The sequence below is a fragment of the Micropterus salmoides genome, unplaced genomic scaffold, assembly GCF_014851395.1.
Source record: "Micropterus salmoides isolate LMB-PRFRI ecotype aquatic unplaced genomic scaffold, ASM1485139v1 Ms_hic_scaffold_21, whole genome shotgun sequence".
NCBI classification, from domain to species: Eukaryota; Metazoa; Chordata; class Actinopteri; order Centrarchiformes; family Centrarchidae; genus Micropterus; species Micropterus salmoides.
In genome coordinates this window covers 9,806,372-9,821,711 of record NW_024041262.1, presented here as the reverse complement: position 1 = coordinate 9,821,711, position 15,340 = coordinate 9,806,372, and the positions used below count along the sequence as shown (strand labels likewise).

Here is a 15,340-nt window from a genome sequence, read left to right as displayed (position 1 = left end):
CATAATTACTGTTCAACAAGATAGACATGTGCATGTGCAGTGTGTTAAAAAAAATTGCTGGAGGAACTTTTGTCTCTCAAACTAATTAAGGTCACAATCTCTGCGATGCCATAATTTGATTGGCTGCTTTGGAGCTTGTGAACCAGGTCAGAGACCGCTGAGTGTGTCATGGTTCAGGGTAGAGGGTTACAGAGCCGCACTCGATATTACAACTTGATACAGGGGAGATAGCAGGAGGGAGGAGAGGCAGGGCACGAATACCTAAAGCTCTTGGATTATTTGATCCAAAGGTGTTTTTTGCAATGTCGATAGACTTGAATGCATTGGCCGCAGTGGGTAAGTTTGTGTTTTTCTGTATTTTTTTTAACATGTTGTCTCATAACCGCACAGATGTTGCAGTGACTGTAGTGAAGTGCAGGACCTCCATCTGTGAAATCCTTGGCTTATGCGTGGTCACTTGTACTTGTACTCCATCCTCAAATCTGCTGTCCTTTCTTTTGTCCTATCGCATCCATTTTGCCCCATCCTCTTCTCCCTTAAGTCCTCAGCATGCCATCGTCCAACCAGGGTTGGCCTGAGGAGTTTGGCTTCCAGCTGGGTGGGAATGGACCCAGCTACATCCTCTCTGTGGAGGAAGGCAGCAGCGCCCACCTAGCGGGGTTGCAGGCTGGGGACCAGGTCCTGGAGATTGAGGGCCACAATGTGTCAACTTTGGGTCCGCAAGCTGTCATCGCCATCGCTCAGACTCAGAAGAACATCCCTCCCAGTATCGGAGTGGTGTCTCGCATACAGCAGGTCTTACAGCTTTTGAATAGTAATGATGCATATGTGGGTTAATGCCTGTGGAGTCACATGTCATAGTGCAGAAACCGTATATCCTGACTGACTGAATCTTTTTTAGAGGGTATGATCTGGGGTCAAACATTGTGCCAAATAATTAAATTTAATTAAATTGATATTTATTTTTTCCTGCCTTACAGATGGACATTATACCAGGTCCAGACGGTCGTTTCGGGTTCACCATCGTGGGAGACTGCCCCCTGCTGGTGGAGGACTGCTCGCCTTGCTCTCCAGCCGGCCGTGCAGGTCTTAGGGTTGGGGATTATGTAATGGAGGTCAATGGCATCCCCGTCAGGCAGCACGAGACGGCCGCAGCGCTGATCAAGGCCTCCCAGGGGAGGACACTCCGTCTGGGGGTGCTGTGCCTCGGGCCAAGGCAGAAACACAGCATCAGCATAGAGGAGAGTCAGATGGGCGGAGAGGGCGCAAGACTGGACCGCAAACATAAAGCTCTGGAGTTCAACAGGAAGGTACGTTTCAATACACAGTCCAAGGCGAGTCCAAGTCCCATATCTGGTCCAGTACAGCTGGGAGTTTGAAAATATATTTTCTTAATCAGCTTCTTACTGCGAGCAAAGGAGTCCTACATAAATGCAAACCTTTCTGTGAAAGTTAGAACAGTTTGGTTATTTCACATGGGATTTTTAAAATGAATTTCTGTGCACCAATCAGAATCTAGCAATACTATATTTGAATCTGCTAAGAGTTGTGGGGTTACTTCCTTATGTTTCCAGGGAGATGCTGTTGTCAAGCAAATCAGATCACACCTCACCCACACACATTTTAAGATCACTTATTGCCTATTTAGTCATGAACATTTAATGTCATAGAGAAATGTTCAGGTTTTGAAACCAGGTTTTTAAGACTAAAATAACATTAAAAATATTTTGTGTTAGAGTAATACTTATGAAGTTTCCTTATAAGAGGGCATACAGTAACTCTGCTAAATCCTTCTATATCCAACCAAATTATGTACAGATTCTGCACAGGTGTAAGCCTTTAAACAGTGGCCCACAAAGGTGAAACTTTGTGGATGGATGGGAAAATATACCATTATAAAAGAGACTAAGCACAAGACATCAAGAGCTCATGACCAAACTCAAGTAATATAGTACTATATATTTTCTTTTTTGATCTGGCACTATGTAAAACTGTGTAGTGACAGCATCTACTATGTTCCTCCTTTTTACTGACTTAACCTCAAACTGCTCCCAGCCTCTGACATCACTGTCCAATCTCTTGCCAGGTGGAGCAGATTTTAGGCGATGAACCTGAAGTGAAAGAGAAACTCTTCACTGTGCTGAAGCAGTATGCAGCTGAGAAGAGAGTTGAGTGGTTGGCCTCGGCCCTGACCAACATACTCACCACGGATGAGCATCGACAGCTCATCTCCAGCATCAGGTAAGAGCCCTGACGTTTCAGCTCCTATTACTTTGCATAGAAGAATAAACTGCTGGTAAAAAGGTGGCTGCAAATTGAGCGGAGAGTGTTGTTGTTTCTGGCCTGGTCTCTCTAATCCGCCCTCTGAAACCGTGTGAAAATATAGAAAAGTGGCTAACCTTTGACTATAAAAAGCATTATCCTGGGCAGTCTGAGACACATATTATATAATAAAATCATCCCATGTTTGAGTACTGCTCTGCCATCCTTGCATGTTATCCCCATCTGTCTCTTCCAATGTGTCAGATTGTCCATTAAAGACAAATTGCTGTTTGATTATTACTCCCACTCTTGGTATTGTGTCCCACACACATCCCCACTTTTCTCATTTTAAAGTCCCCGTGAAAAGTAAAATAATCTGCAGGGATTTAATCCATAATGACCATATAAACAGGGCTTTTCCTGTTGCTCATTCTGTTGCAGAATGGATTAGAGAGGGTCCTGCCTGCTGCCAGCCATTTCAGAGCTACACTGTAGGTTTAGGTGGACCCCATCTGCCACCCGGGGTAAATCCACAGTGACCCTCCAAGTCGCTTAAAGTGTCACCAGTGTTGAAATGTGAAATTGAGAGACTAAAACTGACATGGAGGGGCCAAAGCTTAGAGTTGTTAGCGGTAAATGAGGATTGGCAATGTGAACTGTATACACAGCATGGGGGTGTCTGTGATGATGAGCCACAGACAGATTTAGTTGAATACTCACTTCATGAAAACACCGATGGCCATGCTGCTCTGTGTCCGCAGTCCCTTCAAAAAAAACCCAAAATAACCCTGCAGCTACAGCCAACAGGTTTTTTGAAAGTGTGCGGCAAAGTGTTTGCATGAAATGGAGCAACGCCAGCTAACTAAATGTGAAAACCCACTCAGGTAACCACACTGAATGTGGTCGCCCGTGTGCCAGAATGAGCAGCACTCCTGCCTTTCTTTAAATCCCCAGACAGTTTGTCCACAGATTGCACTTCTTCCACAAGTAGAGCCAATCAGACCTTTCACTCTCTTACTACGCTGGCTTCCTCCTGTACTACACCGCTTTTAACTATTTTTAGTGAGATTAATATACTGTAAGAAGGGTTTCCAGCAGCAGGACGTCACTGTTGAGATAATTTTTTTGTGTTTCCTTTCCTGAAATCACGCAAGGCGACAGGATGTATTTTCTGCCTTAAATTGAATTGAATAATTCAAACGCTGTCGACTGAGAACTCTTCATTGGTATTTGTATGTTGAAGGGCACTCCTATTTGCACAAGCACCAATAATACCATTAATGCTGTCTCTCTGTGTTTTTTTTATCCCCCACCCATCTCAAAACTCTCTTACCTCTCCCCCTCTCATTTCTCTGATGGATTTTCTTCTCATTATTCTGCTCAAAGCTCGGGCTATTCCCTGCTCGCTCTCTCTCTCGCTCACTCGCTGTCTTTCCCTGTGTGTTGACCGTTTTCCCTTGACACTTGGTATAGACAGCCTCCCTGCATACACCAAGGTCCACCATATCTTTTATCCCCCTAAGAGAAGAGAAGCAGCACTGGAGCAGTGGGTGTGTCTGTCATTCCGCTCACTATTAGGCGGTGCAACTTAGTGCTTAGGTTCAGTTTCTTTTTGAGCTATGGGTGACAGTTAAAATGATGAATTGTCTGGGGTGAGTACACCTTTCCGTTCTTTTCAATTAAATTGTGTTTCTGTTTTTCTAAAGGTTTTATAAAACGTGGTTGTGGTTGTTTGTTTATTTTCGAGGGCATTTTATTTATGCATTTTGTCAGCTGCACTGTTTTTACAACGTGTAATTATGGATGTCAAATGGGAAGTGAGTGAACATTTAATGCAGTCGGATACAGTACAAGGCGATGGCTGATGTTGATGTTTGATATCTGCTGTTCTCTCTGTTGCTTTCGTCAAGGCAATTCAGAGCTTTAAATCTATAATGTGTTAATTCAAGTGAACCGTCAATAGTGTGTTTATGTAGTTTGATATGATGCTACAACCTTAGATGGACACTGCTAGTTGTACCACAGTTAGGAACACAGAGACACGCTATTGTGCTATTGTCTCTTAAGTGACTGAAGTCATTAGGATGAGTGATGCTCTGATATTAGTGTGTAATCTCTTGCCATGTGTTTCAGGGCGTGTGCCCGTGTGCATCTGTGTGTGTTTGTAAATGCTTTTGAGCTGAATGTTGAATGTTGTTTTTTTTTTCAGATGACTTAAATATTCCATTTAAACTTTATGTGCCTGTATTAGAGTCTGTGTGTGCCATCTACCCAAATTGGCTTTTCTGTAGCACATGATGTCTGCATGAGTAACATCATAGGGAAATCAAAACAGCATCTTCATGCTCAAATCAGTTATTTAGAGCTTCAACCAGTAAACCAAACCATTTAACATAACAATATATAATAAGAGTGATCACAGGTAGATCATCATGAGTCAAAATAATCCACAAATCTGCATTTATCAGCTCCTCTTTACCTACAGTGCCCAAAGCTTTCTTTTCTAATAGCGCTGATAATGATGGTGTTTAATGTCAACTGCAGGAGTCAGTGGCGGCAGCTTGTGTGCAGCTTCTACTGAGCTGCCACATTTCACAAGATGAGAAACATTAGGTACTTGCAAACTGCTTTTGTTAAAGTGCGTGATGAGCACAAACCGTACTAAAGCCAGTACATGTATAACTTGGAGATGGAGCAAGTTGTTTCTTTTGCATCAACATAAACACAGAATCCATTTGTGTTTAATGGTAGAATTAGGCGCTGCTTTTTGTGACCAGCTTTTTCAGGCTGAAGGGAGAACAAAAAACACTGTGGACCATCCACGATGGTTTGCTTTTTAGATACGCTACCAGCTCTATGGGTGGCAATGCCGGTCAGCCAGTTGAACCAGCACTTTGGATGGATAACCATTCACTTTTTACAGATATTCTAAATCTTACTGACTTTGGTAGATCCTTTGACTTTTCATCTAGCGCCACCATGAGGTCAACATATATTTGTTTTTAGTGAAATATCTCAACAGCTACTGCATGGATTGCCACAAAATATATTACACATATTCATTTCCATCTCAGGATGAATTGCAATAATTAGTATTGAACGTATGACTTTTCATCCAGTGCCATCATCAGATCAAATTGTCCAATCCTTTGGTCTTTGACCAAATTCCTGTTCCCATTAACCTCAGCTGTACTTTGTGTTCTGTGCTCATTAGCAAATGTTAGCATGGTATCATGCTAAATTAAGATGTTAAACACGGTTGACATTATACCTGCTAAATACCAGCATGTTAGCATTGTCACTGTGAGCATGTTAGCGTTAGCATTTAGCTCATAGCAATACTGTGCCTAAGTACAGCCTCACAGAGCGGCTTTAAGGATGAAGGTTTAATTAACAAATATTTAATTTTAATGTCAAATTATAAACAGAAATGTAGTGTTGTTAGTTTGGTAGTTAGGCAGTCTAAAATAAAATAAAAACATATATGCGGTGTGAATGTTTTTAGACCCAGAGCGAAAACTAAACTCTCACAAATCAAGCTAGCTTTGTGAGGCTACAATTACAGAGATCTTTGTAATGTCACTTACATCAGTGGCACACAACATTAACATTCTCACAAATGCATTTAATAAATGAAATGTGAAATGGGTATACACATTCACTACAAACTGTAGTATGTTATATTATTATAGTCAAAAACATTTTCATCTCCATTCTGCAGTCATGTTTGAACATAATATCAGAGCAGCTTATTCTGTTTCATTCTTTATTTTCTATGAGCGACCCTTTACATGTTCAGTCCAGTGTGGACATGTCTACTCAGTGGACCAGATATGGCCGACCTTTTTCCCCCCAGAATCATTTCTAAGTTCCTGGACACAGACCAGCCACCCATAACGGATTTGAAATCATTTAATATTTAATTATTTTAATTCCACTGGCTTTATCCTTAAATGTGGACCCACCACTGTGCTTCACTTGTTCAAGAGAAGCAGGACAAATCGACCATATTCTCCATCGTTTTACACTTCTCTGTGTGTGTTCAGACAAGGCATCAGTCTCATGCTTGCCTGCAATTAAGCCACATCTGGACAATCAAATTGAAATGAGGTCTCCTCTTTGTAGTTTTCTGCTTGTCATTCCTCCCTTTTGAGAAATCCATCCCTTCCTCCCTGCTTGCTTCCTCCTCCACAACCCTTCTTCAGATAATTATAGATCTCTGTTCTTTGTAAATGAGGTCAAATCAGAGCACTCATTTAGTTTCCAAGAGTTGATGCGGAAAACTTTTTGTGATGAGGTGGCTGTTTCAGCAGGTGGCGGATGACAGGTGAGGTGGATGGACATCTGCATTTATAAAAGCATAATGCCAGTAGCAGCAGTAGCTACACACACACACACACACACACACACACATATATATATATATATATATATCTCCATACACAAACAGGTACTATTTCTGTGAGAGAGCCTAGACAAATTAGCACTCTGATATGAATAGATGACAAATAGCAGAGAAGCACAGATAGCAAACAGAGAGGGACTGTGTGGGTTGCTACACCTACATCACTACAGAACATGTATTTATATCTCAGGCGTCTGCTCATTGTAACCAGTAGTCTGTGCTCAGGCAACACTGTCTCAGGCTGCAGTCGGATACATGTTCACTTCAAACCTGATCACAGCGACAGAGACAGCATGCTAAGAATACGTGGCCTATATCTTTAACTGAACAGATTTGTTCCAAAAATGAGATACCCACCATTTCTTAAAAGTGGCAGCTGCTCTACAACGACTGATAGTTACATTAAAACAAAGGGTGCATGTTTTTAAAATGACATTTTGTCACTTAAAGATGTGTAGATTTTTTAGCATCTTCAAAATGATTTTGATCTCTCTGCTGCTAAACTTGGAAAATTATTAAAAATAAGACACTTTTGGAGCTGCAGCTGTACGTTTTTCCCACACAAGAGAGGCTACATGTCACAAAATATTAGTTAAATAGCCTAATGATGTCGGCTTAACAAAAAGGCCAGTGATTTATCTAAAAAGGCTTTGTATGTTATTATAAAATTAACTCATAGCCTTCCTTAAAGAGTAACATAGCACCCACTGAAATTCTTGTTTTTACTCTAGAGTGTGTTAGTACATTGTGAAATCACAGTTGGGTGATGCTGAGTGTGGTTAAAGGTCAAACAGACATTATACTTTCAACCAGAGATGGTAGTAAAACACTGTTATTTCAGCCTGCTGTTAAGTTATTATTTAAATGATTTATTAATGCATGTCCATGAAGTTGAGCTTGGGTGCAACAGATTACAAAAAAATTGTCTGAAGTCAAGCAGCAGAGGCTAAAAATATCCTGCCTTATAGTCCCTAGTGAGACAAGCACCCAAAACCCTAGCTCCTAAACTTCCCATAATTCAACTTGGTGACGTTTTTCATCAGACCCTCTCTGCATGAATACCCACATAACTCCACACCCCCAGTTTGTAACATAATCTTTCTTTTTAAAGTTGTCTTAATAAAAGCGTCTCAAGCCCAAAGTCAAGATAACCTTGATGACATCATTATGACATCATCGGAGTTATTTTCTCAAACTTTGGAAGAATGTTATCCAATTGTTTTCAAAGGAAGACTAGTACTTTTGTGACAACTAAACTGATCTTAATGTGTAAAATCAGTAAAGTATCCCTTTCCTTTCGTAAGTATTTAAGTGGCTCCTTTAATCATATTTCACCACACTGAACCTGCTGTGAGCCATTGAAGTCAATTATAAAAATACATCATTCATGCAGCTAGTGAGGGAAACGTATCAAAAACAAAAGGCTGCTGTCTTGCTGTTCTTCTGTCTTGTGTTGTTGTGGTGCTGAATGGAGAGCTCCTGTGAAGAGGGTAGCACCAAACATGGCCGTCTACAAGTGTTTTTTTTTTTTTTCTTTTTAAACTGCCACTGGGGGCCGCCAAAGCTGGAAGTGTGTGAATTCTGTCTGTATTCTTTATATGTTTAAGATATGGAATAAACCTTTTTTGGATCCTTGATCTGTAATGTAGCATTTTGCAAGGTACTGTATCTTCTGCCAGACAAGCAGACAGAGATTCTGTTTGTATGGACCACAATGTATTATCTGTGGAGAATATGTCTTACATTTTGGCAGCATCTACATCAATTAAGGAGATAAGTTGTGAACATGAGTTATCCACAAGTTGACTAACAGAGGAAACTGTCATTCAAAGTCAAAACATAGTGAAAATTCTGTGAAAATAATTTAAGAACAAATGTTTTTTTTAAATCAGTTGTTACATTGTTATTGGATTTTTTAAAAACTCTCAAATATCAATATTGGCCAGAAAAAGAAAGAATCACTCAGACTATAATTATACCTTTTTAAATCTCTACAAGCCCCGTGACCCTGTATGCAGGATAAGCGGATGACAATGGATGGATGGATGGAAAAATCTCTACAAGCATATTGTACGGCTACTAAAGAATGAAGGTCTCGTGTGCAGTCTTTTCAAAAATGAGCTTTTCATACAGGCGACCAGTGTTGTTAACAGAAACTGTGACCTTTAGGTTCCACATGTAAATGAAAATGAATTATTGCCGACATGGCAGGAACGACTCAAGGCTGGGAGTGCTCTATATTTACATGAAAACCTTTTAAAAATGGCTTAAACAACTCTGAATGATAAAACAAGCCGTGACCAGGCCTCACATTTGCGGTGAAGTTGCTTTCTCCCTCTCCTTTTCCCCGTACAATGACTGTGTTCTAATTGTTTTATTCAGCTGTCAAAGTTGTTTTTATGCCGCTTAATTAGCTTCCCGTGGACATGTACAGTGGTAGCTGTTATCTCTCTCGTCTCTATCAGCAAGTTTGTTGCTAATTGCTCCTCTGGTGCTGTTCTTCACAGACCCAGTCTGCTTTTGGCTGATTCATCTGATCAGCAGATCAGCAGCGAATCAGCTAGTCAGAACACAACAGACTGGTGTATGTGGGAATCAAAACAGTTGTTTGTGCAAATCTGTGTTCGGTGCTCCGCTCTCTGTTGGCTCTCAATGCCACTGTGATTTAACAAGCATGGTGTCAAATAATGAACTTCTGACTCGCTTGATGTATCAGCTGGGATTTTGGTTCTCTTTTCACATTCACAATTCACATTAACAAGTGCAGTCAAAAATGTTCATATTTCATTTAGCTCTGGTTTAAAAGACATGGTGTTAATATATTGGACATGCTGTGTTTTTATATATTGTAGACTACTTTTTGTGTGTATGTTCTTGTTTTCTCCTGAGAACATATGTACATTGTTGTCTTAATAAATTGTCCAAAATGAGGTGAATTTCACCACTTTTCTTTGTTAAGTGACTTGTTTGGCCGTATAGCAATAGTATGGAAGTCCAGAATATACTTGGATTTCCTTTCCATTTTCTTTGCCAAGAGTTAGAAGAGAAGATTGATATCACTGTCACACTGCATCTGTATGGTAAATATGAAGCTGTAGCCAAAAGTTGGTTAGCTTAGCATATAAAACAACTAGCCTGGCTTTGTCTGAAGATAACAAAATCTGCCTACCAGTAACTCTTAAGCTTTGGACCGCGCCAAGCTAGCTGTTTCCACCATGCTAAGCTAACCGGCTGCTAGCAGTAGCTTCATTTTCAGTGTACTGTCTGTCATCCAACTCTGGGCAAGAAAGCTAATAAGTGTAGTTCCCAAAACATTTCAAACTATTACATTAAAGTGAGTGATATGGTAAATGGGCTGTGCTTGTATAGCGCCTTTCCAGTCCACTCAAAGCGCTTTACACTAAATGTCACATTCACCCATTCACACACTGATGGAGACTACGATGGAAGATGCCAAATGCTCATCAGAAACAGAAACTAATCATTCATTCACAAGAGCTCACCCATCGGGAGCAAATTGGGGTTCAGTATCTTGCCCAACTTTGACATGCAGACTGGAGGAGCCGGTGATCGAACCCCGCCACAGATATGAAAGAAGTTAAAGTTTAGGGTTTAACATATTACTGTTAGTGGGGTATAACGTGAATATCCTTACAAGTAAAGCTATAGAAAGTATGTGTGTGTGTGGGTGGTTGTCTTGTCTCCTGGCAGCAGTTCTGATCACTTGAATGAATTGTTGTTTTTATGTTGTCAGCTGAGTCCTCGTGTGTGGGGGGGACGACTCATTTTGTTTTGTTCTCATGGTCTGGGTTGTGATTTGGTGAGCAGCCAGCGCTCCATACGGAACAGCACGTACAGTTCACTCTCATCCCCTGCTTTGACATTTTGCTAGTTCATTGTGCCACTACTGAGTGCTGCTTGCGGATTCAGTTTCTTTATGAAAATGGTAAAATCGGTGAGGTCCAGAGTCGGTGAGATGATCACAGCTTTCCTGCTCTGTGCTCACAGTGACAGTGACACAGAGGTGAGGCGTGCACGGAAGTGTAGGAGAGTGAGAGAGTGAGAATGAGATATTGGAGAGAGAGAGAGAGAGAGAGAGAGAGAGAGAAAATCCCATGCTCGCTCACTCCCACACCTTTTTCTCTTGCTGTATTCTGGCTGTGGTGCCTCACGCTGCAGCAGTAAGACTCCAGCAAGCAGCGAGTGACACCAAGATTTCCTTTTCTCTCTGGCTTTCAACTTCTCTTTCTTTCTTCTCTCTGGGGACAGCAGCCACCTCCGGGGGAAAGACTCCTCACCTTTTTCTTTTCTTTGAAACTGAGTCTTGAAGGAGGAAGCCTGTTGATTAGAATTAGTTTGGACTTGTGAAGATTATTTTAGCAGCTCGCGAGTTGATCATCATGTTTTAATCTCTGCTCATGCTGGGTGTTTGACCTGCTGCTGTTATTTCACTGGAAATCCAAGGTTTTCGGTCATGGATTGAGGTGGATCTGTGATGTAGCTCCATCCTCCTTCCTACTCTCGGCAACTCTTGTGGGCAAAAACTAACATCATCCCCTTTATTTTCCTCACATGCCACCATGTTCGCCAGAATCTTCATTCCCAAGAAGCACCGGCAGCGCTTCGACGACGCAGTCTCCCAGAATGTGATCAACCGGCTCTGCCGCAGCAAGAGCATCAGCGAGCCGCAGGGCAGACTCCGGCGCAGTCGGAGTGAGGATCACTCCGATCGCCACCACGGGTCCAAACGGGCCAGCTCAGTGCCCAGAGATGGAGAACCAGGAGGGAGGGGTGAAGCAGAGAGAGAGAGGGGCTTAAGGAAGTCTGTCTCTGGGATACCTGCGCATCCCCCCATCGGACCCAATCAGAGGTGAGCAGATGTAGGAGACACATGACTACCAGTATGTTGTTTTTTGTTAATAATATGATGCTTTATGGGTCTTAAGTTCTCTTTTTAAGTGTTGTTTACACTTGGAACTCTGGCTACCAACAGGTTAATCTCAGCACATAATGCTGCAGCCAATGACAGACTTTATTATTCAGACATTTACGGGCAGGATGTTTGGAAAATGTAAATGAAACGGAGGACAGCGTGCCACTTATTCCCCTGTCTCCGCCACATTCTTGCATCCTAAAGCTTCCTAAAGAGACTCGTCAAGAAGCTGCGCAAATCTGTCCATATCAGAAGATGTTTTTCCACCCTACCACATAAGTTGTTTTCTTTTTTTTTCTACCACATAAGTTAGAAAGTGCTCTGATAACCACGTCCTCAAAACTGAAACTACCCATCTCCCTGTGTGTATCTCCTTTGCTGTTTATCAATCCTGCGCCATTGTAGAACCCCTGACCGTTCAAACTGTCCCACTCACCCTCCGCCCACTAACACCCTGATTACACGGCTGTCCAATTAATAACACCAGTGCAAACCAGTGCACTCCCACACTGAGCCAGCTAACTAAATCCCATGATCTGCCTTCACCCACATCGGAGTGGAAATGTGCGGCAGAACATGTCAACATATCGGCAGGCCATACAACAGTAGGAGGCGAGCTGACTGTGTTAAATGGGAGAGATTACGGCACACGCAGTAAGAAGTTATGCTGCATGTTGGTCCCTTCCCTGAACTGAATAAACCTCCTCAAGAGTGTTGTATAACACTGTTGTGTCTCCACAGTAACTAGAGAGATACAATGGACAAATAGATAGATAGACAGATATAGACAGGTATAGATTTCTATATATCCATATTCAGATAGATATAGAGAAATAGAGATTGAAAGAGATAATTAGAGAGAGACATAGAGAGGTAATTAGAGATATAGGTAGGGACAAAAGGATAGAGAGACAGAAATAGACAGAGAAAGAGATAGAAAGATAGATCTATGGATAGTTGAGATAGAGAGGAAAGAGAGAGAGAAATATATACATATAAAGAGAGCGAGAGAGAGAGACAGAGAGTACACAAATCATTAAATCAGGTTAACTAATGTTAAAAAATAAATAGAGATTTCATATTTATGAATAACTCCACCCCCAGATTAAAGTTTAGTTTAAGCGGATGGTCTTTTACTATGTTCTGTATACAAAACAGACTTTTGATATACCCTAGATACTCAAAATCTGTCACTACTGATTGGCGAATGTCTATTCAGGTTAATATCGGAGCTGCTGCACAATGAGCCAGCAGTTGATGTCTCAGTGGTTTCATTAAGTAGTAACTGATTGATTGATTTGGGTTGTTATATAATATTTTTCGGGGCTGGGTGACTTCATGTGAAATCGCGTGAAAGTGGAACGTGCAGTCAGACTGACAGGAATCAGGAGAGGCCTTCAGCAGCCTGATAGTCACTCAATTTGTCAAGCGTGCTCAAGGCTGATGCTGCGCCTCTGATTCCAACACCCTCCTCACACACACACACACACACACACACACCATCTGCATTTAGCTCGTCTTACATAACAGCCAGTAACCGCAGAATAGATCTGTCTGTTTTCCCACCCGTCTTTCGTCTTCTCTTGTCCCCCATCCCCCTGTTTACATATCGAGGCAGTGTTGCCTTGAGTCGTGTCCATGGCAACGCGCTGTGGATAGGCAGCACAAGTGTCTCATCTTTAAAGTAATGGGGGTTCTCCCCCCTGTGCTCCTCCGCTGGAGTGAACGAGAGCAAAGCACCAACATCAGCAAAATGTCAAAGCTATTTATCTATGTTGAGGATGTCCTGAATTATATTTATTATCCGGAAGCTGGGGAATAAAACCTACAGGCAGAGAGGTGGAGAGTGATGGGGAGTTGAGGGCTGCACTAGTTGGGATTGTTATGTAAAAAAATGTTATCAGCCTAAATCACAAAGCTGGATTGCAGTAAAGACAAACGTCATATTTCCACTTGTTCAGCCTCCCACCGACAGGAAGTGACAAATCAAAACAAATGTAAAGTACAACAACAGACTTGTAAACAGCAGTCAGTGAGCGCTCCATTCAGAGACAGACAGACTGATAATCATCAGCGTGGTTACATGATGTCACAGTTAATGATGGAACAATTCATTGGTAGTGGATCAACAAACAGTTATAATAACTGATTCATCTTTTAATCAGTCGCATGCCGAAATGTGAGCTGTCTTTCTTTGTTTTGTATCATCGACCAAACCAGAAATCAATGTATCGTAAAAGATAATTAACATATTAATCGATAATGACAATAATTATTAATTGTATCCCTAGTGACATTGATAAGTTCTTCGTGGATCAGTGAGAAAAGGTTTAACCTCTGCTCTACCATCTGAGGATGAAGAAATAAGATGCATCAAGATACACTGAAGTAGCATTTTATTTGTGTATTGGTTTTGTAATTTGATGGATTTCAGGATGATTGGGAATGAGTAAGAAGGGGCTGTTAAAAACTAATTTTTACACATAATTGTGAGCATGGATTTTTTGGGGTTGCAAATACAAATCACAGTTGTGATGTGAATATATAAAAAAAATTGATGAGTTTAACATACAAAAACAAAAGAAATCTGCAGTTTTCTGTCATTAATGATGCAAAAAAAATACACTTTATGATATTGTGTTTCAGCTGGAGTTGGATAAAACATTCTTTTATAATTTGGAGTTCAAATGTATTATTTCATTGTTATATTAAGTCAAGAATTATTGTCTGTAAATCTGTTGTAATTGTTCATCTCACTTCCTGCCTTTTGTCAGGATCATTCGGGTCTACAGGGGGAAGAAGAGCTTCGGCTTCACACTGCGGGGTCACGCACCCGTCTGCATCGACTCCGTCATCCCAGGTATTGCTTCTATATTAAAATCCAGTACAGTACAGTCCTGATAGATGCCTCCTCCCTGTGTGTGGTAGTTTGACCCAAACCTTGTTCTGCGTTGGCTGTCAGCAGGGGGAGGGGCGGACATACTTGTGTATGTGGGTGAGTCTGTTGTGGTGCCAGCCGCTGGGGCTTGAAGGTGCACAGGAGGTGTGTGTGTGTGTGACTATGAGTGTACTAGGAAGTGGAGCTGTCTGAGTCACCAATGAAATGTTAAGAGGAAAACACTCAGAACAGGCTGTGCTGTACAGTAACAAAGCAGTCAGTCACTACTACGCATTTACATCCAGGGACTTTACACAGGCTTTTATCTTAATGTTGCTGCTGCTAGCGGTTCATGTTTATTTTTATGTTCTATACAATCAAATCATGCTGAGATTATGATCAAATTGTCATGATTGTTTTGAAGAAAATGATGATTTAGCAAACAAATTCAAATCTCTTACAAATGAGATATGAAACAAATAAGGAGACGTAATATATGAACATTACATAGCTTTAAGAGTGGAAATGGGGGGAAACATCTAGCCTCTGTCCAGAGGTAACAAAATCTGTAAAATATGTGCTATTTAGACTATTTCTAAACATAACCCCCCAAAACCCCTGCAAATTCTTGGTTTTGTGCTTCAGTGTTAGTGCACATTAAACAAACCAGATATACTATGTTTAGTAAGCTTTAGAGGTGCTGGTAGGTGGATTTTGTTACCTCTGGACAGAGCCAGGCTAGCTCTCTCCCCTTGTTTCCTGCTTAGCTAAGCTAACCAGTTTCTGGCTACATTGATATTGAATGGAGTGATGTTGTCAATTTTCTCATCTAACTGTGGTCAATGAAGTGGTTAAAATCTCA

The 15,340-nt window shown here is 41.3% G+C and overlaps 1 protein-coding gene across 1 annotated transcript in view; it reads left to right on the top strand.

Moving 5' to 3' along the window:
• The window catches only part of grid2ipb (glutamate receptor, ionotropic, delta 2 (Grid2) interacting protein, b), a 36,295-nt gene that overhangs the window by 2,968 nt on the left and 17,987 nt on the right, over positions 1-15,340 (top strand). The window contains exons 2-6 of the mRNA XM_038735241.1: positions 542-795; positions 981-1,310; positions 2,087-2,241; positions 11,259-11,537; positions 14,375-14,460. Of these exons, the coding sequence (XP_038591169.1) occupies positions 550-795; positions 981-1,310; positions 2,087-2,241; positions 11,259-11,537; positions 14,375-14,460 (1,096 nt within the window). The 5' untranslated portion in view covers positions 542-549. The remainder of the gene's footprint in view (positions 1-541; positions 796-980; positions 1,311-2,086; positions 2,242-11,258; positions 11,538-14,374; positions 14,461-15,340) is intronic.